At 46.0% G+C, this 23,346-nt stretch overlaps 2 protein-coding genes across 2 annotated transcripts; one reads left to right on the top strand and one right to left on the bottom strand.

Annotated features, from left to right (window-relative positions):
- Positions 1-3,816: 3,816 nt before the first annotated feature.
- LOC120958925 (meiosis regulator and mRNA stability factor 1) lies at positions 3,817-10,543 on the bottom strand. Its single transcript, XM_049609115.1, has 11 exons — positions 9,656-10,543; positions 8,852-9,586; positions 8,106-8,781; positions 7,319-8,034; positions 6,816-7,256; positions 6,522-6,675; positions 6,330-6,440; positions 5,485-6,260; positions 5,332-5,418; positions 4,843-5,244; positions 3,817-4,712 (listed from the first exon to the last, which is right to left on the bottom strand). Exons 1-10 carry the CDS (start codon positions 9,806-9,808, stop codon positions 5,131-5,133), a joined length of 3,963 nt encoding a protein of 1,320 aa, XP_049465072.1. The 5' UTR covers positions 9,809-10,543; the 3' UTR covers positions 3,817-4,712; positions 4,843-5,130.
- Positions 10,544-17,465: 6,922 nt separating this feature from the next.
- Positions 17,466-18,852, top strand: LOC120959965 (basic helix-loop-helix neural transcription factor TAP-like). The gene has a single exon (XM_040383783.2). The coding sequence runs from the start codon at positions 17,645-17,647 to the stop codon at positions 18,533-18,535; it is 891 nt and encodes a 296-aa protein (XP_040239717.2). The 5' UTR covers positions 17,466-17,644; the 3' UTR covers positions 18,536-18,852.
- Positions 18,853-23,346: the final 4,494 nt, after the last annotated feature.

Below are 23,346 nucleotides of genomic sequence, written 5' to 3'. Positions count from 1 at the left end.
GATCAAGACACGACATGTGATGAGGTAGGGAAAGAAATGAATTGAAAAGAAATAACCAAGGGCTTTCAAGAATCAACGGCAACGGCAACAGAAGAAGAAGGAGATGAAAAAAAAACACTCCTCCCGAGAGCGTCAGTGTCAATCTCTGTCCTGCCTTACTTGCAGGAGACATTGTGATGGCGCATTCCGGCCGGGTTGGTACGGCACCGGCAAGATGTTCGACGGCCGATAAAACATCCATCCATCCAGCCCGATCCTGGTCGGTACGACGCTCATTACCTAATTACGGCGAGGTGTCTTTGAATTCCCGGAATGGCTTTATGGCTTCGGCCTGCCTCGTGTCATGCGGGCTTTGCGGGTGGATGCTGGTGTTGTTGAAATTGTGTGCTTTCTGATGTGAAGCTTCACAAAACGTTGTGCAGAGACACCGGGCACAATAATTCACCCGAAGACTCTGTCGCTGTAGCTTAAGCCCACCGATAACTTTGCACAGGGTGTGCGTGTGTGTGCTCTAGGAAGGGGAAGGATCACGTGCTGTGGAAGTTGTTGTAATGAAAGGATTGGTTTACATAATTGGTTCTATTAAAAATGATTCGAGAAAGTGTCGGATTGATGCATGTATAATGTGGTTGGAAATTGAAATTGTAGCTCTCATGGGTATCTAGCTTTTGCATTTAAATTCAAATAAATCACACAATATTCATCAAATCGTCTCCAGACTGAGCTAAATTTCGTTCCGAAACTCGTTCGTTCCAGCAAACGAGGAGAGGGTAATACAATTTTCCAATAAAAAAATCACTAATTCCCTCCACATAGCACAGTGTGCATGTGGGACAGTTATGCAAATGCAAACTGAATCGTTTCATATTTTTCGCACTCACTCGTTCGTTTGTCGATAAGCAAAAAAGGACTAACCGCAACCATGAAACCTACCACCCGTTGGTTGTATATTAAACGGAAGAGAAACAGCATGAGAGAGAGAAAAACTATTTTTGCAGCATACGATATCTCTAGCGTGTCCGACGATGGATAAGGGATTGTTGGGACGAATCTGCATCTAATAAATCACATAAACTCATCAATCCGAAATCGAGTGGGCAAAAGGGGGGTTTAAAAAAAGGGGCCAAACCGAGAAGCCAAGCGTCAGGCACACATACACACACACATACACACCAAACGATACGAAGTGACGAATGGTACGAACGGTGGATCGATTTTTGGCTCACGGTTATTGGATTCCCGTACCCGGGATGACGGATCGGTGTAACGGAATCTGAGTGAAGTAATAGACCAAGAGAGAGAGGAAGAGAGAGAGAGAGAGAGCAGGGAGAGAGAAATGCATAAATCGATTGTGCCCATCTAGCTACCATCAATGGTACGAAAAGGGCTAGAGGAACGCGAGACAGGATGGACTGTCTTTAGCCTGTCTTTAGTGGTTTCGGACATCGGACATCGGACTGTGAAATAAATCATCCCTGCGCACCCTAACGGTCCGGCGTAGGAAGAGAATTGGTTCCTAGAATTGTCTCAGGTGCCGATGCAAAGCATGCAGCAAGCAGTCCCTGTACTGTGACAGTGAAAACACAACGGGTGGAAGAGAGGAGGTCCTGTACAATATGGATGCATTAGAAGGTGGGTTTTTTAGGTCTTACTGTGGTTGGGCAGCTCTTAATCCAATGATTATTTTAACTCGTACTAACTTCAACATTTTCATACACACTCCGGTGTTTGTCTGCTGATCAACAGAACGCATCATGGACATGAGTTGAAGTTGAAAAAACCCTTTTAACGGTCCTTCTACACTTCAGCATGTGGATGCATATTGATTAGACAGGACTCTGCATATTATGTATTTGTTCAAACCCATACCCATTAGTTCGTCAAATATTAATGCTCAAGAGATAGAGGAGTGTGTGTGCGTGTGTGTGTTTGCGATTCGATTGCCGAGATTGCAGATTGTGTGTGGCATTAATTCGCTTGAGGGATTATAACGTTTTAAGTTCTCTTCCTTTTCTTTTTTTTTTGTTTAATTTGCTCCATCCTTGTGCCTTTAACTCGAGCTGTATGTATTCAAAGATTTCCATTTCTATGTTGAACCGGACCGGAATATTCCACCGGCGCTGCTGGGATGGAATATTTATGTTTCCATTTTCATCCATAATCGATAGTTCACACTACTTTCGAGCTCGTCGTCTGGACCGAATGCTCGTGAATATGCAAACGGGCACGTCGGCTTAGACATGTTCCAGTGATGTTTTCATTTTTCAGAGAGAATGTTGAATTTTACATTCATTTTAAATCAATGTTTTTTATAAATGTGCTTTTTATTTGTGAACTGAGAATTGAGAACTAGAAGCACAACATAGCACCCAGCAAACCCATAATGCACCGTCCATCGTCCTTTACTGGGTACGCGCCCGGACACAAATTATGTCTTAAGGCAACGCTTTGCTCCATGCAGCACCCTTGCAAAAACCCATCTCACCGGCGAACGGGAGGCACTTGTGAGCGATAAAATCCCTTCTTCGCCAGTTTAGTTTAATAAATTCATAACGGCAACCCCTACGGTGGAACGGTCACTTTTCGCGATCGGAATGCTTCGCCCTACCTCTATCTCCAACGCTCATACCGTGCGCATTGTCAGACAAACGGAGAAAAATGTGCAAGAATGTCGCTGGGTGCATGCATGCATGCGTTCATTGGGTGTATATGAGACAAAAAGGAAAGCGAAGACACACACACGCACAATAGGCACCTTCGGAGTAGGAAATAACTCCGATCCGATCGTGACCATAACGTCGTCGCTGCGACCGGCCACGCATCCCCAACGGATCTCGATCAACGCGCGCCGATTACCTGACGAAAGCGAACGAGAGAGAGAGAGAGAAAAAAAATATATCACAGAATGAATGTCTTAAAGGAGGTCCACAGTGCGCCCCAAACACGGCAAAGGAATGAAATTAATAACTCATAAGAACGCTATTTAAATAATTTTGATTTTTAATTAACCTTCGGCTCGATGATGATGACGATGAGGACGACGTCGGTGCACCCATTCGTCGGTCGTCTACGACGCGCCTTTTGTGTGTTGCCTTGTACGGCAAATCAAGGGAATGAGCTCCTGGGCTGGCGTCTGGATGCGTGGTCACAGGACGCAGGGTTGGATTTTATTGTCACATCTTCTCGATTTTGATTTTGACTGACGCCCTGCGCAAAGTGGCGAAAGTGCGGACAGGGACGGGAACCGTACGCGCTTGACGACTTCGAAATGACAGATCGATTGGGCGACATACAGGACACATACATTCGGATGGAAGGCGGTTCCCTTGGGACGGTAAGGGAGTACCGTCCATGGGTGCGCGTTTGCACGATTGAGAAGTTAAATCATGAAGTGATCGTCTGGTAAAGAAGTCGATCTTTTGGGCGATCTCGTCTGATCGGACGCATTCGCGCCCGGAATGATGAAAAGGAAGCTAAGACTGTCCCATCGCCGTTGGAAGCTTCTTGTGGCGAAGGTGTATCTGATAATTTATGATGTGCATCGGCGGTCGGGAAAGGCAAACAAGTATAATTAGAAACGACAGTTAACGGTTCGGTAGTAAAGGGCTTGTAAATGGGCCCTGTTCTCCTTTAATGGAGTGGTCATTCAGACGGACGACAAGTCATTGTGTTTTTGCTTAGATTTTGAAGATGTGGTTAATGGTCTCCTCGGCCAGTAGTAATAAAATGAAGATACATCTAGAAAGAATTATGATGATAGTGGCAATGAGTGACAACATCAATTGCAGTCACACATCATGCTGGAAGTCACACAGATTACAGAAGAACAGAAAATTTATTAAGTACATTAACAACGGTGGAACTTAATACTAGCTTAGGTTTGAAGGCCTCGCACAAGCAAACATGACGTGTTTTGTAAGGACAACTGATTGTTCATAAACATGGCACTCGCGCAGCAATCCATTAAATCTAGAAATTAACGTTTATGCATGCAATCAATACAATCGGCAAACGAACCCGCCATTGGATATGGCCTGGCCTTTTTTAACTAAAAATTATCCTCACCTTTTACTTACAATCTAGCGAGCTATTGCACAACCCCAGCTCAACGATTAAAATCTTTTAATAACAGAAACAATGCGTCGATAAAATCGATAACATGCAGAAACACTCGCTAACGGGTAACAATCACACCTTTCTCTTTATGGCCGAATAATAAATTATTAATTATGACGGTTAAAATTGTTTCACATAAAGCTATGATAATTGCTAAAAGCCTCGACGGCATCGGGCACACGGGAGCTTGACTTGCGCACTTTTCTTGTTGTGTGTTTTTCACGAATGTAAATTCGTTCATGTTGTTTCGCGGCTCATTTGCTGCTGCTCACTCCTGCCGTTACCGATAAGGGGACATTGTGTGTTTGGTTTACTTGGCTAATCTTGGCTCTCCGGCACTGTTGCTCGCTTTTGACCAGAAAAGCGATCCGGAATCAAGATTGTTCCATTGTACAAGGGTTATGCATTACAATGGTTTGTTGTGGTACAATGTCGCACTCCTTCGGACTTCGTAACATCCCTCCAGTTTCTTCTCCAATAGTCACAAACACTAGAAATTGTACGAGTTTTGGTGAGCTTTCTTTGGTGCATGCACCGCTCCCGATCTGAGTAATGTGAATCAGGTTCGCTTAATTGGCCCACTGTCTCTTTTCTCCCTAGGCGATGAATAAATTTAACGTTACGATCAATTTAAACTTAAATAATATCGAGTCCTTCACACAGGGCCTGAAAGGTACTTTATGATACTTAAGCGTAATAGGGCTGATGCAGCATCGTAGGAATTACCTCGTTGATGCTATACTATCGTTTCCACGAACAATTCAACTTCTAGTGAAATATATCCCTTTCGGAAAATCGATCTCTTCGGAAATCCTTCCAATGGCAAACAGGATTATGATCCTTGCCGGGCCGGGGTGAAGCTTTAACCCATGACCGAAAGGGAAAGCAGTCGATCAATCTCCAAGAAAAGGATATCGCCCGCGTTTCTGAGGGTCTCGCGCGAGTGCCTGACCGACACCGACAGCTTGTGGTCGACTCAATCGACTGCCTGTCAGGATGAAAGGGACATGATCGCTACTTATCTTGATCAAAAGAAAATGACGATAGTTTCTCCGACAGCATTGCGAGTGGCGTATCCAGGGGCGGTAGATTGTTGATTGTTTTCAGCTCCGGAATAGGAATGTTAAGCTGCAACGAAGAAGGGGTACTTGACTGAAGAAAGACGATAGGAAAAAAACGTGTTAGTTGACACTATTAGAGGTCATTATTACATACCATCTTGCTGGCATCCGAGCGCATGGAAATGTTGTCCAGGTTTTGTAAAGAATCGCTCCAAACAGGATCCAGCCAGAATGGAAGATTCTTTGGAATGAAACGATAACAGTTAGCAAGGAGGGAGATTACATATGCTGAGGAAAATATTGTTACCATTTCTGTCGGAGTATCGGGTTTTGGTGGCTCCCAGTACGCGGAAACCACATCCATCATAGATTTGCGGGATAGCGACAAATCGGTTAAATGTTCACCCTTCTTTTTCCAATTATCTTGACATTGCACTCGTGGATTATGCATGGCCAATGGATCTGTTAGTCCTTTGGTAGCAGGCATTTTAAGCGACTGGAACACATTCGTCTGCTGATCTTGTGGAAAGGCTGATGAAAACTTGTTACTATTGCTATTCGTGCCCATTAGCCCCTGAATACCATAACCGTTCGGTAGCGGGTGGATGTTTTCCTTATCAAATTGAATGCCAAATTCGTTGGAATGCTGTCCCATCAATGGTCCGTGTGCCATTGTTGAAAGCATTGATGGATTATTGCCATTGCCGTAGTTATTGTGCTGAAGCGTGTTCTGTTGCATGCGATTGTTTGCGTAGTAAGAATTCGGTGGTCCTTGCTGCTGTTGGTTGTATTGCATCGAATGTTGCTGTATAGCTTGCAACGGTTGTGGAGCAGGTGGTTGTTGCGGAACTTTAAACAAAGGATTTGCATAATCATTGCCCCCCGAATGGCGCTGCTGCTGGTACTGTGTGTTGACCATGTTACGGAATGGTGCCGGATCTTTAGGATAACAACCTCCAGAAGGTATGGGAGCAGCTGGATAGCGAGTATCATTGGCTACATTTTTGTTATTTTGAGCTAGGTTAGCCTGTGATGCATACATCATGAAAGAGCTTTCTTCTAATGTATTCAATGATTTAGATACTGTGTGAACGGATCGATAGTTATAGTTACCCATGTTTACTAGTTACTAATCAAAAAGCGCATACTTACAAATACAGTCACGATTCAATTCAATATCACTTTTTTCACCGATGAAAGTAGTATTGCTAGCCACAAACACGTCCGAAAAAGCGTTCAGTACAGACACCAGATTGGGAAATCCTTTGGGAAAAGAGACAAGTAGAGAACGAAGATCGAAAAGTAAAATCCGGGCGTTCTTTTAGAGAAGATCATATTGCTCACCAAATTCAAAGCACGTTCCTAACGACACATTCATGGCCAGTTTTAGATCGTACACGCTGATAGACGGTCGTTGTTTGACCACTTGCACCATTCGCATGACAAAATTCATCAACGCCGTCAGTGACACCGTTTGCAAGCCCTTATCCATTTCAATCTTTCGTATCGCAAAGCAGTCCCAACAAATGAAAGAATTAAATTACATTAATCGATGCGTTGGCTCGTCGCATACACAAACATCATCGTAATTTGCACACGTCAGCTGAATGCAAATCGCAACTACGACCTTCAACTTACCGTCAGCGCATGTTTCATATTGCAAATATTCTTTTCGTTCAGGAACTCCTTGAATCGTAAATGATAGCTACGCACCAACTCCGAGAGGGAAATGCGATCTTTGCGTGTCTCCGTCAGCACCATACAAACGGCGTACGTTCGCATGCGAAAGGCAGGATCTTCGAGATGCGATACTACCATGTACTCACCGCCAGACTCAAATACTTCGGTGTACGGTAGAGCTTTCATAGCGTCGTACATATTGCTGAATCCTAGGCAGGCCGGTTGAAGCTGATAGCCGTATTGACTCTTGTGAATGTTCAGAATAGCCGACAGTCGCACGACAGTGCACGGTTTCCCAGTGCATGTCTTGATGATCTCCTGGACCTGCTCCGCGAAGATACGTAGCGCAACCTGATAGTTGAGATAAATCTTACGATCCTCATCGTTGGTTTGCTCCATCTAAGAAATAGACATAAATAAGAACTTAGCTAATGCCACCACCTAATGATATACCAACACACCTCAACTATTCCGCTTATTGCTTCAAGCAAATCCGCTAGCTTCAACAGTCCATAATCGCTCAGACGACACTGATACCCAAAATGATAGTGGTACGATCGAACAAACTTCTTAAACAGTATCGAGAACTGAGGCGCTTTTCGGAACAGCTCCACCACTTCACCGGCAAATACACTGGTCTTGTCCAGCTCGGGTAGAGTCTGTTTACGTTTGACGATCGAAATCATCACATCGTTGTCGTTGTGTACCTTTGTCGTGATGGAATTGCTGTACACCAATCCATCCACAATGTCGTACAGATTGCACACACCGTAGTCGGTCACGTCGAAGGGACGATTTTGAGCATGCATGAATACCATTGGCAGCTGGGACAGCAGTATCGACTTGTTGGCACGGTTGCGCAAGATCTTTAACAGATCGTTCGTGAACCGGCGTATCTGTGTGCGATGAGTTAGGGTAATGTGACGGTTTTCACCATCTCCCATTACTTGCACGACTGGTGAGAGAGCCTCAAACAGTTCGATCAGTCTCGTGTATCCATAGTCCGCTACCCGGCATTGTTTCCCAAAGTGGTTATGATAGGCGGGAATGAAACGCGTAAACTTCATCGTGGATTTTGGTGACATCTTGATCAGCTCAACGACCTCGCGTGAGATCTGTTGAAGGAACTCGTTGGATGGACTTTTCGGCATGTAACGCAAATTTACGGACCAAGCATCTAAGAAACCAAAAGAAATGCTGTAAATAAAAAGCACCTCAAACACCTAGAAACATTGCTTTCCAGCTTACCATCGTTATCCTTGGTCGAGTTCTGTTCGTGATCCATCCAGGACAGCACTTTAATGCCGAAACTATTGTTCGCTATTTGTACTCCCCGGATGCAACACAGCAAATGCTCCATCGGCACACCATTATCGTTGGGCACAATCTTTACCTGCAGCTCATGCTCGATGCAGTACAGAATACTTGCCACAGGTATGTCGTTCTTGTGAGACTTGAGCAGCGAATACACAAGCGACTGCAGCTGATTAATGGTCATCATAACGTTTGGCAACGGTTCGACCTCCTGTTCAGCCCAGCCCTTTTCCTTCTCCTGCTTAAAGTGATACATACAGTACGGGACACTGTGCTGCGACGTCTCCACGAGCGAACTGTTCTTCAGCGTATCGATCAACACCGGTTGGAGCGAGATGTGCTTCTCTTCGTTCTTATCGAGCGCTATCACGCACACATCCTGCATGCGGTACAGGTCGAGCACACTAATGGAAGACTTGAAGCGTGATTGAAACAGCTCACGGAAACGGTTGATGGGCAGGCTACAAAACGGGACATCCTTCAGTAAACCGGCCACCTGGCAACGCAGGGCGGACGATTCCGCCGAAGTAGGATCCTTGATGTACGAAACCACCATACGCTTGTGGCCAATCTTCTTACGATGCAGATTGGCAACCACTTGTTTGGCACACTGTTGAAAAGACAACAGGAGGGCTAATTAACACCGCATCTAGTAGGCTGTGGCATGCCAATGAACTTACCTGTGCCGTGGGTACTTTAACCTTCGCCAGCGAAGGACTTTCAATCGTCAACGAAATAACGGGAGTGATGGGTTTCAGCTGACACATCAAGAACTGGTGCATCTTGTGCTCCTCGATGGACGAATCCAGATTGCTAATCTGAAGCACTACCATCTCCTTCTGATCGGACGCATCCACACTCGCACTCAGCAGTGCTGCAGACAGTGGCTGCGATGATGATGATGATGATGGTGGTTGTGGTGGTGGTGGTACTTGTGGCACCGGCGACACCGAGGAGCTGGATGTACTGGAGCAAGTTCCCAGGCCACCGCTCGTGTTAATCGTACTGCTGCTACCGGAACTGACCATGCTGCCACTATCGTTCGAGTAGTTGCTCTGATGTGGGCTGCTGCACCCGCTCTGATTACTGCTGAAGAAGGTGGAGTTCTTACCGGAATCGGAATAGCTGCTACTGTTCAGCGACGAGTTCAACGATTTGTTAATAGGCACCGGCACCTGGTTGAAGCAGGTGCTAGCGGATTGAAACGCGGACGACAAATGTGACTGTGGTTGCTGGCTTTGTTGTGCTGGAGGTAGAAGCGGCTGCGGCAGGTTGCTTTGATTCGTAGCACCGCCGTAGTTGCTAAGGGTGTTGTTAGCGTTGACACCTCCGCCGTAGTTGCGGCTTGCGTACGGTGCATAGCGCTGCTTCTGAAGATTATTGCCGTACATTTGCGGTACAAATGGTGCAGATTGCTTGTAAAAAAGAGAGAGAAAATGATTTAAAATTAACAAACAGGATGCTTCTGGCGGTTGAAAACGCACCTGATAATAATTAGAAAGCTTCGTATTATAACCACCCTGCCCATGGTAGGACTGTCGCGTGTTGGGCATCTTGGTGTTTTCCGCAGCCAAGCTTACCACCAGATCGGGAAAGGATCGCATATCGTAGTACGCGTTGGCGGTACCGTTATTCATGGTCACAAATTACGAGTTGAGCACCACTGCAATGGAGGAAATGCATCGAAAGGACGCCATTTTGAAAGCCTTCAACGAGGAACCGGCCAACCTTACCTTTAGCAAGATGACACAAAATTGTTACAATAGTAGCTTGTTCTTCTCTTCAAATAAACGGCAAACGTTAAATCGTATCTAGCTACTCTAGCTTCAATAAATAACTTTACCCTACGCCTCTTTTGTACGAAAGCAACACAAACGCACGCACAACACAACCTACTTTCACACGTACGCTCAGAAGTCTCGGAAGACTTGCACTAACACGCAACAAACGATACTAAACTAAACCTTCAACTTATTTGGTTCCTGCACACAGACGTCCCAACCAAAGGACGCACGATACGCTAACGGTAAATGGTTAAAATCAAGGGCTTAACCTATCTAACTACGAACGAAATTACAATGGTCGCACTGGAAGGGTTAAAAGCACACAACCGTACGGGACTCTGCGCGTAGTACGGGGACGCTGTAACACAATTGCACAACAATCACTATCGAACAGGCGCCTCGGCGGTCGGACAAAGGAGACACACACGTGACAATGGGAATGTTGCGAAGAAAACAGGTGGATACGAATTGAAAAAAACGGCAGCTTAAGTTAGGTGATACAGAGTTAAAATAGGAAAGGAAACGGGCCTAAAAATACGGGCCACTATGCTAGCAAGCTGGGTTGCTCCCGTGAGTGCCGGCGAAGCAATGTCCTGCCAGTGGCTCGGGAAGTGGCATGTGTCCTCCGGCGGCAGCTTGATCAGGTGATCGCACACCTACAAGCGATAGTGTGCAGAAGCGTTAGTACGCAGTGTGTGTGTGTTGGTGTTAAGCTTTAGTACAAGCAATCGTTACAGCGTGTGCTATTTGAATACGTTTAAGCACGTTTAGATGTTGGGAGAGAAATGAAAGTTCATGTGACATAGGGTCAGCAATTTCTTCTTTTTTGACCGAAATAGCTGACCCAAATATTTTTAATGAGTGATAAAGTGATTGACAATGCCTCATCATCTACAACGCGACCTGAACAGGGCTGGCAAAGAAAATCCACAGCATAGAATGTATCAAGGTCGCACGGGGAACGTGCAATAAAGTTGTCAAAACGATCACCTTAACAGGCTCAATGTTTACACCTTTGCTTGTCAGCATAACATTGTTCTCCCTTGATATTATGTTACCGTGCAAGAAACAACACTCCCCGCCGCCACAATGATGCTGCCAGCGCTGGGAATGATGCTGCTCACTTCCTACAAGAGTACCGGGTACAGCATTAGCTATCGTTCATCCCCAATTGTTCATCAGCGTTCATTAGGGGCGGCGATAATCTCAGTCGGAACTATCGACAATTTAACGCCACATATAATACGCGCCTTCACGCCTTTGATCTCTGAAGACGCGCGCACCGCATCATGCACCCAACGGTTTTCTTATCGCCGGACGATCGATCGCGGAGGTCAGAGGTACGAGTACGGGTTTTCCGGCATTACACTGCCTCCAAGGTGGTCAGCAACAGCAAACAGCAAAGCGATTGAGGGAGAGCGAGCAAACGATACAATGCCGGCAAAAGAGCCCTTAAGGTGACTTACGGTTTTTGGGGGCTTTCGGGGCGCTTATCGGCTCTCGTTTATCTATTGCTATTGCCGTTTCTGCTTCCCGGTGATTCTGCCTCCACGCGGTGGGCTGGTGTGCGGTTGCTCCGATCAATCCGTGTGGTGGAATTAATCGAAATCTATTGGTGCTCACTGAGATCTTAATCGATTTCGTCCGAGAAAACAGTGCGCTGATGAAGCTGTATGGATTGGTATGGTGCTTAGTGAGAGCGGGAGAACGAGGAAGATGTCCGCACACGGCGTTCACACATTACCAATATTTGTTTCCCATGCAACCGGGGTTTCTGGTGGCTCGGAGGGTGTTCAAATGAAAAAGGCCGCCAACCACACACCACCCGGCAGCTGATCGAGTGATATGCTGAATATCTAATTGAAGCAATGGGTTTGCGTTTGAAGTGGCCAACAAATGAAGACATCGAAGCACGTTTCCCTTGATTGCTTGTATTAAAACCAAAACATACAGTATTTTTATCGATTATTCAAGTACTTTCTATAGTGCTTAAGCCTACTTGCCGCTTCGATACCAAAGATTTCGTCGTTTTCGCGATTCAAACCGGACGCCGGCTACCCTTTTCGCTCGAACCAGGACCAACGCATCCTTTCGATGGTCATAAATTTTACGCTTCGCTGAACAACACAAAGCAACAAGGGGTATCCTTGTTTCACCACCCCAAAGCAAAAGTGCCATTCCACTGGCTGAATTGACCCCTAAAAACGCGTTGGCACGCGTTTGAACTGGTAAACTGGTGGTTCTGGTCTGCTGGCTTTTGGGCCGAGCAGGGGTGGAAATGGTGGTCACCATGAAGGGCTTCCAGGGCTGGATCCCTTCTTCTGTGTAAAGAGATCAATTTGGATCGTGTTTATCGTGCAATTCGATCTGGGTAATTTCGGTCCAGTCCCGGCGTCCCGCCAAGAAACAACCCGTTTTTGTGTCCTAACCTTTCCGATCAGTCTGCTAGACCATTCTATGCCGCTTGTTTAAAAATGTGGATATTTCTTATAGAAAGCTCCAATAATAGAGCACACAGTTTCTTGCACTCGTGGACAACCGCAATGCCATATGACACTGCGTTTCTTGCACTGCGGCTGAATTATCGAAAACAATTTCCCTCTCCGTCCCACTCCGATAATCCGACAGCAGAATTATTGGATTGTAAGATGTCGGGCTAAAAATAGCTAATCCTTTTCGCGGTTTTCCTTCCCCGCTGGAAGGAATCATTTCTGCCGCACACTTTCCTTCCCACAAACCCACACGCAACATAATTGTGTCGACTTTTCCACCCTGTGCGTCTTGCGTCTTTGGCAGCATTTTGTAGTGGGAAGGAAAGGGGGAAAAAAGTCGTTCAATTATTCATGAATTTCGATTTCGGACGACTTTGCAGCTGCTGATCGTCAAACTGATGCTGCTGTGAAGTTGTGTAGGTGGGATACATTCCTCTGGTTGTCGTCGGGGCTGGAAATCACACTTGACAGCAATTCCAAACAGTTCAAGTGATCGGTTTTCTTTCGCATTTGGCCGCTTGTTTGCTTCATCCGTTTGGTTGGTGGAAGGTAAAATCGTTTGGTTGTAATCGGATTGGAATTCAATTTGCATCCGTCGGTGGATTGGTCGGGCGGTCGCAGTTCGACACTGGCAGGGAATTGCATTTTCGATGCTTAAAGTAGTTGGTTTTGTTCGTATTAGTCAGTGGAATTAAATAAGCGTCTTTCTAGGGTTCGTTTTGTTTGGAGCAAAAGTCAATTAAACATGTTTTCTAAAGGCCGGGCTACATTGATCGTACTCGCAAGTGTAATTTTTATTTTCACTAGCGCATCTGGCGGCGACCAGCGCAAGCTAGATGTCGGTATAATTTATGTGTCAAAATTATTCATGCTTGGTGTCTCATCAAGTTTTGACCAGGCTACTTGTATGCCGTTTGAAATGTTGATATACGCCTATAAATTGCAACAAAGTAGGCCGTTAATTGTTGTTGTTGGACAAATCGTCATTGATACAAAGCGCTGGGCAACATTTTTCCCCATCTTCCAACATCTATCCATCATTGGGTAAAATTATAGCCTCCTCGACCCAAAACGTTTTTTGACAGATAAATTATACCAGCATGTAGCTTCAACCCGCCACCGCTAGATGGCGTACGCGTTCACAAAAATTACACTACGGAGTACGATCAATGTAGCCCGGCCTTAATGGTGAATCAAACACAGGAAGCATTGCTTCGTATAGTTATGTGGTTAAATTATGGAAAATAAATAAACTTCATTCTTCGAAACGAAATATATGTCGTACATATGTATGCATATTGCTCCAAAGCCAACGCATCTTCTTATAAGTAACTGTACGTTAGGTGCATCGAACCATAGCGACACTGACTGACGCGTTCAAGTCGAGTCATGAATATTCAATTGTCCAAATATTCCTACCACCACGCACAATACGCCACCGAAAGCAGCTGCCATCTTAGCTTCCTCCTCCAAAGGACGCTTTCCCGAAACGAGCCCAACGAGTCCTGTTTCTTACCAAATCTTAAGATCCGTGCTTTTGAACACATCGCTCCGCTTTAAAGCAGCCCCTAATGCAGTCCCTACAATACGGACTCACCGATGCGCAAACGGGCACCCCAGCGCAGTAAGGATGGCTTCCGACATTCCGGCCTCATCCCATCCCTCTACTCTCTGGTAAGGATCGCGATCGTTATGGTTGATGGTGCACTATGCTTCCACCGCTTGCAGTGGAGCGAATACACGCGCAAGGGTGCTCTAATTATGACCCTAACGCGTCCATCCCTCCCTGCTTGTGCAGTAAAAGACGCGCAAAGGACAACAGTTGGTCAGCACAGTACGCCCCGGAAAGATCGATCGGTCGGTCGGCTCGGTGATCGTGATCCCTTGGAAATTAACAAACGCGAGGGTGAAAACAGGACGAGACAAGTCAGTTAGACACAACAACAAAAAAAAAAACGGTAACAAACCAACCGTCTGCATCAACTGGCACGTGTGTATGCTGTGCGAGGATTCGACACACCGTCTGTTTGATATGGTTCATTACCTGTCATCAATCCCAACCGGAATCAACCCCCTCGCAGGACACACGGGACGCATGGCCGTTCTTGCACGAGCTGGAGCGGGTTGATTGTATTGATTGATTGTAAAACTGTTGTCGATAATTGAATTTGCTGTCATAAAAATTGAAAATTTATGAGCCCGCACGACCCCGTTGGCGAGACAGTTGGTCGCGATGTGTGTGTGTGTGTGTGTGTTTGTCGTGCACATTCCGTCACTGGGTTCGATTCCTTCGTACGAGGACTTCCATTTCGCCACCCTTTACGATCAACGAATTACCGTATCGAATGTAAACAAGCTAATAACACTCGTAATAATATGGCTAATCCGTGGACGTGGAGGAGAAATCAATTGGACGTGGTCGTCGGCGTCAGTGGTGATGATGATGATGAGTAGTCAGGACGACCTTTTGTCGAGTACAGGACCGTAAAGTGGTTCAACAAGGGATTTTTATGTGGCGTATCCCGATGTCAGCAGGTCACCGATAGCGATAAGCTCTCTCTCTGTGTGTGTTTGGGGCTGGAGGCTTGATGAAGGTAAAAATCTGTCCAGTCACTTTGGGTTAATCAACGGGAATCGAAAAACGCCTAATGAAATAGTATCAGAATTTGGTGTCCTTTTATTGGAAAACGATGATGCGCAGTTTGGAGGTATTTGATATGAAATGAAGCATTTATATCTTTTCGATTGAGAGTTTGCATTACTTGCAGCGAATATAAAGCGTTCTTTCTTTCTTCTCCCCAAAACAAAGGATGCAAAGCCCTAAAACATAGTTAAATGAAAGTTGTTATGCTTTATTTTTGCAATTCTAACAGCCATTAAAGTGCAAACAACTCAACTCAAGATCCTTGAACGTAAAGGAATTTATTCCACTGCACGGGCGTTAGTTCTTTTGTCCGCAGCTCGGCATCATTCGGCAGTGAACAGTAAAAACAGAAGAAGTTTTTGTTCACCTTTCCTGCGTCCTGCGTCTCCACACTTAGAAAAGCTCTTGCGAAGTAGCAGTTAACACCTACTGTCTAACGGCACGTTCTCCAAACTATTCTCGCCGCACAACGCCGCCGTCTGCGTCGTCCTCCGCACGCGCGCGCTCGCACGCACTGCACCGTGTCCATGCGTAAGACACTGTAGCGTAATTTAAGTTTACGCGTTCTTGTGTTGTTGTTTTTTTGCTTCTTCGCTATCCTCTTTTATCCTTAGACTCCCCCTTGGCGATGGAAGAGAGAGACAGAGAGAGAGAGGGGAAGAGAACTCAAGACAGATGTTTCACGGTGCACGGTGAATCCTTACAAGCGGCTGTGATGTTTTACCTTTCACAGCCCCACACCGTTTGCTGGCGAAAGATAAACACAGAAGGTGTGCGAACTGACCAAACTGGACGCCGGGACAGCTCGCGATGCTTCTTCTTTCTGTGTTCACCCTACGCCCAGGACCAACAATTCTGACTTCCGTCCGTAATGAACGCTGATCTTTGGAGACCTTGTTAACCTTTGAAACACATTCCTTCGCTATCATTGCGTACTTGGGAGGAGTAATGCTTATCTATTTATTGTTTGATTTCCATCTTTTCAATTTTCATTCACATTTATTTAATTTCGTTTGCTCTGGATGGAATCCCCAACATCATTTCCTTATTGACGATCACCATCTCGAGCACAGCAAGCTCGTCTGTTCACCCAAAACATTAAGGCCTCAAATCACAATATACATACAAGGAGCCACTGTGTCGTTGCTAAGCAATTTTTGTCTCATTTCAATGCCTTTTTCTTTCCCTTTCCCTATGATTTTTCCCATTATTTCTTGTCAATATCCGAGCTCGAGGGCGGAAATCAATGCGAAAAAGGCCTCCGTTTGGATGATCCAAGCACCGTTCAATCTCCGTAGCGAACCTATCAGCAAGTTATTGTTGTCGTGACCTTTTCTCCCCTGCAACCCAAGCGGCACGGCAGGCGCCCCATCATCCATCATCAACGCGCTCCATCGAATGAATCGATCAGCGTGCAGGCGGCGGAAAATAGAAAAGACAAACGCCGGACACGAGCGACAGCAACGCGCTAATGCGATTATCTGTTGAATGTGTCCCGCCCGGGAAGACGGGAAAGTTTGCTACTCCCACGATGACACCTTAACTTCCTCACCGCCAAAGACGCCCATAAGTTAATGGGCGGGATATTAAAATTGTGCGATGTGCGATGTGCCGGTGTGCGGAAAATGCGGCCGTGCGGAACACATCCCAACATAGATTTGCTGTGCACGACGTTACGGTTCATTAATGAGCGAATGAGCTAAACCAATTACGACGGCAAAGGGAGCAGGGCGAAATGCTCGGAAAGTGTGCCAATGTGTCGATAATAATCCGTTTATGAAAATGGTCAGAAGCGGGCACGCTGCCGGAATGCTAATTTCCGTCACGAACAGGGTCGAATTTGTTTTTTTTTCCTCGATTAAATGCTCTACTAACTAAACAGTAGACCTGAATGCTGAACCGTGGCATAATTTATCCTTCGATTTTGAGGTTCATTTGCTCAAAGGTTCATTCGTTCGATCAAAACATTGATCCTGCTTCCGGTATTTTTCATTCGATTCTGCTTACATTTAGCTCGTATTCCAACACAAACGAGAGCGCTCCTCGTTTGAACTTGAGCGTTCATAATTATCTAGTTTTTATGGCCCTATTTCTGATCCCTTTTCCCCCTATACATCCATCCTCATGCACGCTTTGGCACGTGCTGCCAGGGGGAATCATCCCTCTATCGCTTCTGCTCTGTATCCTTTTCTTTCCGGAAGGAATTGATCGTGCGTGCCATCTCCCTTGCCATTCACCCTGTGGTTACATTGAACATGTGTGTCCGTCCGTAGAACGCCCTCTCTCTCTCTCTCTCTCTCTCTCTCGCTCTGACTGTCCCCTTGTGCTACAAAGGGACATTAACTTTATACTGCAGGATCGATCCCCTTTCCGTGTTCCGTGTTTTGTAGGATCAGGGAAGCGTGGCACGATCCCCATTTCGCTCGCCGTGGATCGGGTCAACAACATACCGACGCAGTTCACTCCCGTCCACCGTTCTGTGCAGATCAAGCGCTTCACAAAAGCGGAAGAAAGTGTGTGTGTGTGTGTGTGAGTGCCTTAAGCCAACAAAAAATGGAACACTACACAATGATGGGCATCGACAGGATAACGACGTACGGGCATATCGCCGACAGTAGTGCTGCTGCTGCTGCTGCTGCTGTTAGTGCCGCTGCTGGTGTCACTTACTTATCACACTACCCAACGCCCGACACTTCCCTCTGCCGGAGCAGCTACAGTGCATCCTCCCCGGGCACAAGTCCATCGGTGTCCGGGCCCGATCTGAGCCACACCAACTTCGGCCTCTCCTTCGCGGACGTAATGTTCGACGGGGAATCGTTCGTACAGATAGACTCCTCCGATCTGCACATCTTTGGATCCGGCCCAGCGCAAACGCTCGGTGGAACGATTGATCCTTGTCCGGTGCAAAGTCTGCCCAACTCACCCTACCCACCGGAAGAGTCGCGGAACGGACGGCCAGTTGAGACGAAGGCGTGCACTGCCAGCTTCATATCTACCCCGGTGAGCCGCACTACCGACCACCGTCGGCTGTACAAGGCGCGCAAATCTATCTCGGCGGGTAAGAAGGACTGCACACCACCGAGTCCGACCGTGCTGAAGAAGCGACGGCTAGCGGCGAACGCACGGGAACGCAAGCGCATGAACAGTCTGAACGTTGCGTTCGATCGGTTGCGTGAGATCGTCCCTTCGCTAGGGCCGGATCACAAGCTGTCCAAGTTTGAGACGCTTCAGATGGCACAGACGTACATTAATGCGCTCAGTGATCTGTTGGAGCGCGGTGCCGATGCAACGACCTACAGTCTGTTCGATAGTCTGGAATCGAGGGTCGCGTCCAACGATACCAACAATAACAGTAGTGGCGGCGTGAATGGGCAGCAGTTGCTCGGGAGAGACGATGACTCGCTGGACGATCGATTCTTGGACATGGGATATGATGTGATGTGAATGTGGAGAGGTGCTGGGGGCACCACGAAAGTATAAATCAGTGATATTAGGAAGCTTCAACCCGTTTTGTGGTCCGCCGTGCGCAGTGCGGTACGAGTAAGCAGTGCTCTAGTCCTAAGCGATGTTTGTTTTGTCACTGCTCTCCCGAGTGGATTTGACCGATATTATAGCGTTGTATTTAAGACACAGCTGTGTGAATGTATATTAGTGGCATACAAATAAAGAAGAATCTAAAATGGAATGATTTATCTAAACTATCTAAATAGCTTAACGAAGGTGATCTATTTCCACCAGAAATTTCGCACCCGAAACCACGATTCCCCACTTTTGCCAATTTAATTTACTCCCTTCACTGACCGGTACTGATCGCTACATTTTACCGATATGAGCCCCTCCTCGTCCCTTTGCTTCCCCAAAGCTTCAGTGAATTTAATCGAAAAATCGGCACTGGTTCCCACTGGAACGGCAACATTCAATCAGCACCGTATCCGGAAGATAAGTAACAAAACTCGCACCTCACGATCCCGATACCGCCCGATCGATTGCAGCAGCGAATTCCAGGCACGTCCACACACACATACACACCCGACAGTTCCGGATATTGATTCTGACGTATTTGTTTGACGCATCTAGTGCTGGGTGGTGAGTATTGAGTTTTAAAGCTTCGTACAGCTTCGTTCCCCAATAACCGCGGCATGAGAACGCGCTCGCCCAGCACTCATCATTGCACCTACAGGGGCAATTTGCTATTGACCCTGGTACGATATGCCGTGTCCCATAAAGTCCGCCCGTCCGTGTCCGAGTTCCCATGCAGTTTCGGAAGTACACGCAGTGGAGAATGGGGAGTGGGGCTTTGGTCCCGGAAGTTTTGTTGTTCCGCTGTGATCATGTGCTGTTCGTCCCCGAAGGGAGTTGCGCTGCGTCATCATGATTCCGATGGAAAAGGGAGGAATGGGATGGGGGAGGTTTTTTTTGTTGTTTTGGGAAGAAAATGCGAGGAATTTCAATAACACTTCCACGGTGCAGAAGAGTTGAGCTGGAGTGTTTGAACTGAGCCGCCAATCGCCACCGTCGAGTGTCTTACTGGAGGTAAGATTGAGCAACGATTTTCCAACCCTCTGACCGTTAAACCGTTTGTTCGTGGAATGTGACGAATGTGGGACAAAGGGGGAGAGTTGGGGAAGCGACGGAGTGCTTGGTATTTGACAAGCCCTGAAGTATTTGCAAAGGATTAAGGTTAAGGTGAAGGTGTCAGGAGAGGGGTCGGTATTTTCAGATGGCTATTTAAGATAAGTTCAGAAACTGTGCTCTATTGCTAGTTATGTTACAGATTTTGCGTGTAAATCTTAAAGCACCATCGTCCCTTTTTAAAGCACTCTCAGCTAAAATATCAAACATTGGAGGAATCTTTCACACAAACAAAGCTCTTCCGTACGAGGATGCTCTTCTTCCACGCGATTTATGATGCTGATTCACGCGTTTCGCCCAATCGGATTGGGCTGTTGTTATGTCAGATTACGAGTGCTATTTCAACGTTTTCCGTGCCAGCTTCCGTGCTTGACTTTGCGTGAATCAATATTTCCCTATCGGCTTTTCCGCGAGCAGCTTTTCGCCGTGCAAACATCGCTAGGGACAGCGGTAAAAAAAGAAGAAAAAGCGAGATCTGTCTCCCTGCTTCATTCAAGCAGCTCGAACAGGCAACTTATTTGCAATTTGTTTGTGCTGCTCTTGAGCGAACGGCGAACAAGGAGTCTCCGGTCCGTGTGCCATAGTTCGATTGGAAACCAGCTTGGCTCAAAAGTCAGTGCGTCTTCCCTCAAATTCCCCTCTATCTCTTACCCCTTCCCCATAGTGTGTGGTTTTGTGTGCTCCATTGTGTTCCATCCCCGCGGTGGGAGCTGCGAAAATCACGACACGACACGCATTCTGGTAAAGATATCTGCGCAAACATATCGAGACACGTGTTGTGTGACAAGCTTTCGTCAAAAAACCAACGCCTACTAACGGTGCGGTTCCTTTGCATTGCCCTCGCACAATGCAAGGATTGTGTACATGCAAGAAAATCAAACCCTGTGCGCACAGCAGTAGTAGTAGTAGTAGTCAATGGCACTAGATTACATATCAATTTCATTCGCCCCGGCTGTTTGACAGCGAGCGAGAACGTGTTATCTATCGCGTAGACGTCTTGCGTTGACGTCACACGTCCGTTGGGCGCTGCTACTACAGCCACTATAATGTAATGTTCTACTGCGACAACACTCCCCGTTGGCAGTTGTTTATTTTTAGGTACCGGCATATGGTCGCACATATTAAGAAGAACGTTTCTTTCCCTCCATTAAGCGCTGATCAAATCTCTTTCTCGGTATGCGATGTTAACGCCAAACGTGTCGCGCGTTCGAGTGATGCGTTGTGCGGTGGGTGGGGTTATATTTTTAGTGCTTTTCAGCTCACACGGTTTTGTTCCATTCTAAACGAAAATTAAATTCCCAAAGCACCCGAAAGGCCACTGAACTGTATCGATATCTAAAAACACGAACGGCCCCAAAAATTCCCATCCAGCAACACGAATACAACATAAAAAAGGCATTCGCAAATATTTCACCACAATTTCCATTTTCATCACAAAGAGGTGAATATGCATATTTTAGAAAACAGGATGCTGCCCCAACAATAGCTAATTGCACTTAATTTGCGCTCCCGTTGCTGTACCATTTGTTCTGCACCAAACAGCAACGGGTATGGGCGAAAAAATTGCATCGTTATTCAAATCGCTCGTGTGTGAGTGTTTGTATGTGTGTGTTGCAATCGTCTATTGTGTTAGAGCTAGCGTTTTACGGGCGAAATTATCCTTCGCCAAAACCGCATCGTGCATTTGTTTCTTTCCTTTGGTCCGCTCTTTTTCATGTTGTCCTTTTAACAAAAGAGCATAAATTAAACGTACGTACTCGCAACAATAGCTTACCAATTTCCGACTGGGATCATTCTGGGAGAGCTGTATTTTCTTTCGCAGGAAACAGGGCCAATGTACTCCAAAGGGGGAGGGTGTTATGCAACTTTGGTCGCTTTTTTGTTTGTCCCAACAGCTTGACTTTTGATGTGTGGGGGATTGAGAAAGGTGGTTTGATCATTGTTCGCTTGACGTCAATTAAATCAAATGCCAACATTTCCGCTTTTGAAGCATGTAAGTTCATCAAGATGTGCAAAGAAAGCTCCCTTTTTTCAATATATGTAATAAGCAAATGTTATTGCTGCGGTTGCCAACCTCAAGCATATGTTTCGCAACCGTGTGTTGGGTGAAAGCATCGCTTTATTGGCTTCCTGGAAAAGGGTACGGAAGCAAAAAGTAAGCAATACTCTCTCGCAACACGTCGTAATTGGCGTATTGCGATACATTTGGAATGGAATATTACATCATTTTAACGTAAAGAGATTGGTTGGATTGTATTAAAAAGCGATACTTCTAAGCGATCTGCTGCGTGACATGACTACCAAACCCATGTGATGAGGAGCAAACACATTAATGGAAAGGATTCTTGGAACTTTACAGTCGGTATTTCGCAAAACGTAACATATCTATCGCCCACAATGTCTGTGTGTATTCTGATGCTACCATGAAGTGAAATTTGATTCTCTCAATCAATTGGCCCGTAGCGGGAACGCGAATATTGACGCGCCTTGAAGCGTTGCGCCTTGGTAAACAACACCGAGCGAGAAGCGACACCGATGACCTGCTCTTTGCTGCCAAAACGCCACCACCACCATCGATTGGTCGATCGGTAGCTCACGTTTGGGAAGAAAATGGAGGAAAAACAACACGTTACAGTGACTTGTTTTTGTGCCGATATCGGAAGGCAGTCAATAATCGGGTGAGTGATTGATAAATAACGTTTCACGAATCGCACCCCATAGTGTCAATTTGTGGTATGACGAGTACGAGCTTTTCCGAAATTAGCTAACTTTATTTTCCTATGAATGAGTTGATTTGCATTTCGATAGAAATGACGTGAAAACAATACGATTGTATCTCTGGGAATCGTTAGCGCTACGAACGCACCGCGTCCTTGACGCCTAAATGTATGCAATCCGCTCGTAATCATCGTTCGTGAGCTGGCTGCGTACGTTCCTATGCACGAGAGCACGTGGTTTGATGGACCTTTTTGCTTTACTGAATGGGTTTCCAAGTTTAGCTATTGTTTAAAAACATAAAACCATTTAAAGTACTTCATATTCAAAATGAACAGAAATTTAAGTGTGATATTATTCAAATCCCATTTTACTGCAGAGTTTTCTTAAGCTTCATAGCAGATGACAATGCACCCGTGGATGGATGCTTCCTTGAAAGCGCTTCCAGATGCTCTCGAAAGCTTCTTATCGTACAAGATCATGCTGCTGGAAGTGGACCAACTTTTGTCTTTATATCGCTCATCCCGACAAACTCTTTCACTCGAGATCCATTTCGCACGCCTCGAGAGTGGTGCTTTATGGCGTTAAAACCAAAGTTTTACTCTAGACTAACTTCTTGCAGCGCGGGTGCCGGTATAAGAAAGGGACGAGCAGCACCACTTAGCGGTAATAGAAATTCACGCTTTATTAGCATTCACGTTGATTGAGTGAAATAATCGCAAGAAATACTTCTTTTGTTGAATGAAACGGCTCTCCTGCTAACCAGCATTAAGCGAACACGTTAATCATGTTATCTTACCTTCGCATCGCCGAAAACACGATCCAACTCAATCAACAATCCTTTTCTTTCATATTTTTCTCAGCTTTTTCCATTATAATTAACAAAAAAGGATCTGGATGTTTCGGAA

The sequence above is a fragment of the Anopheles coluzzii genome, chromosome 3 (genome assembly GCF_943734685.1).
Source record: "Anopheles coluzzii chromosome 3, AcolN3, whole genome shotgun sequence".
Taxonomy (NCBI): domain Eukaryota; kingdom Metazoa; phylum Arthropoda; class Insecta; order Diptera; family Culicidae; genus Anopheles; species Anopheles coluzzii.
Note: the sequence above shows the minus strand (reverse complement) of the source record. Positions and strands in the feature narration are given on the sequence as shown.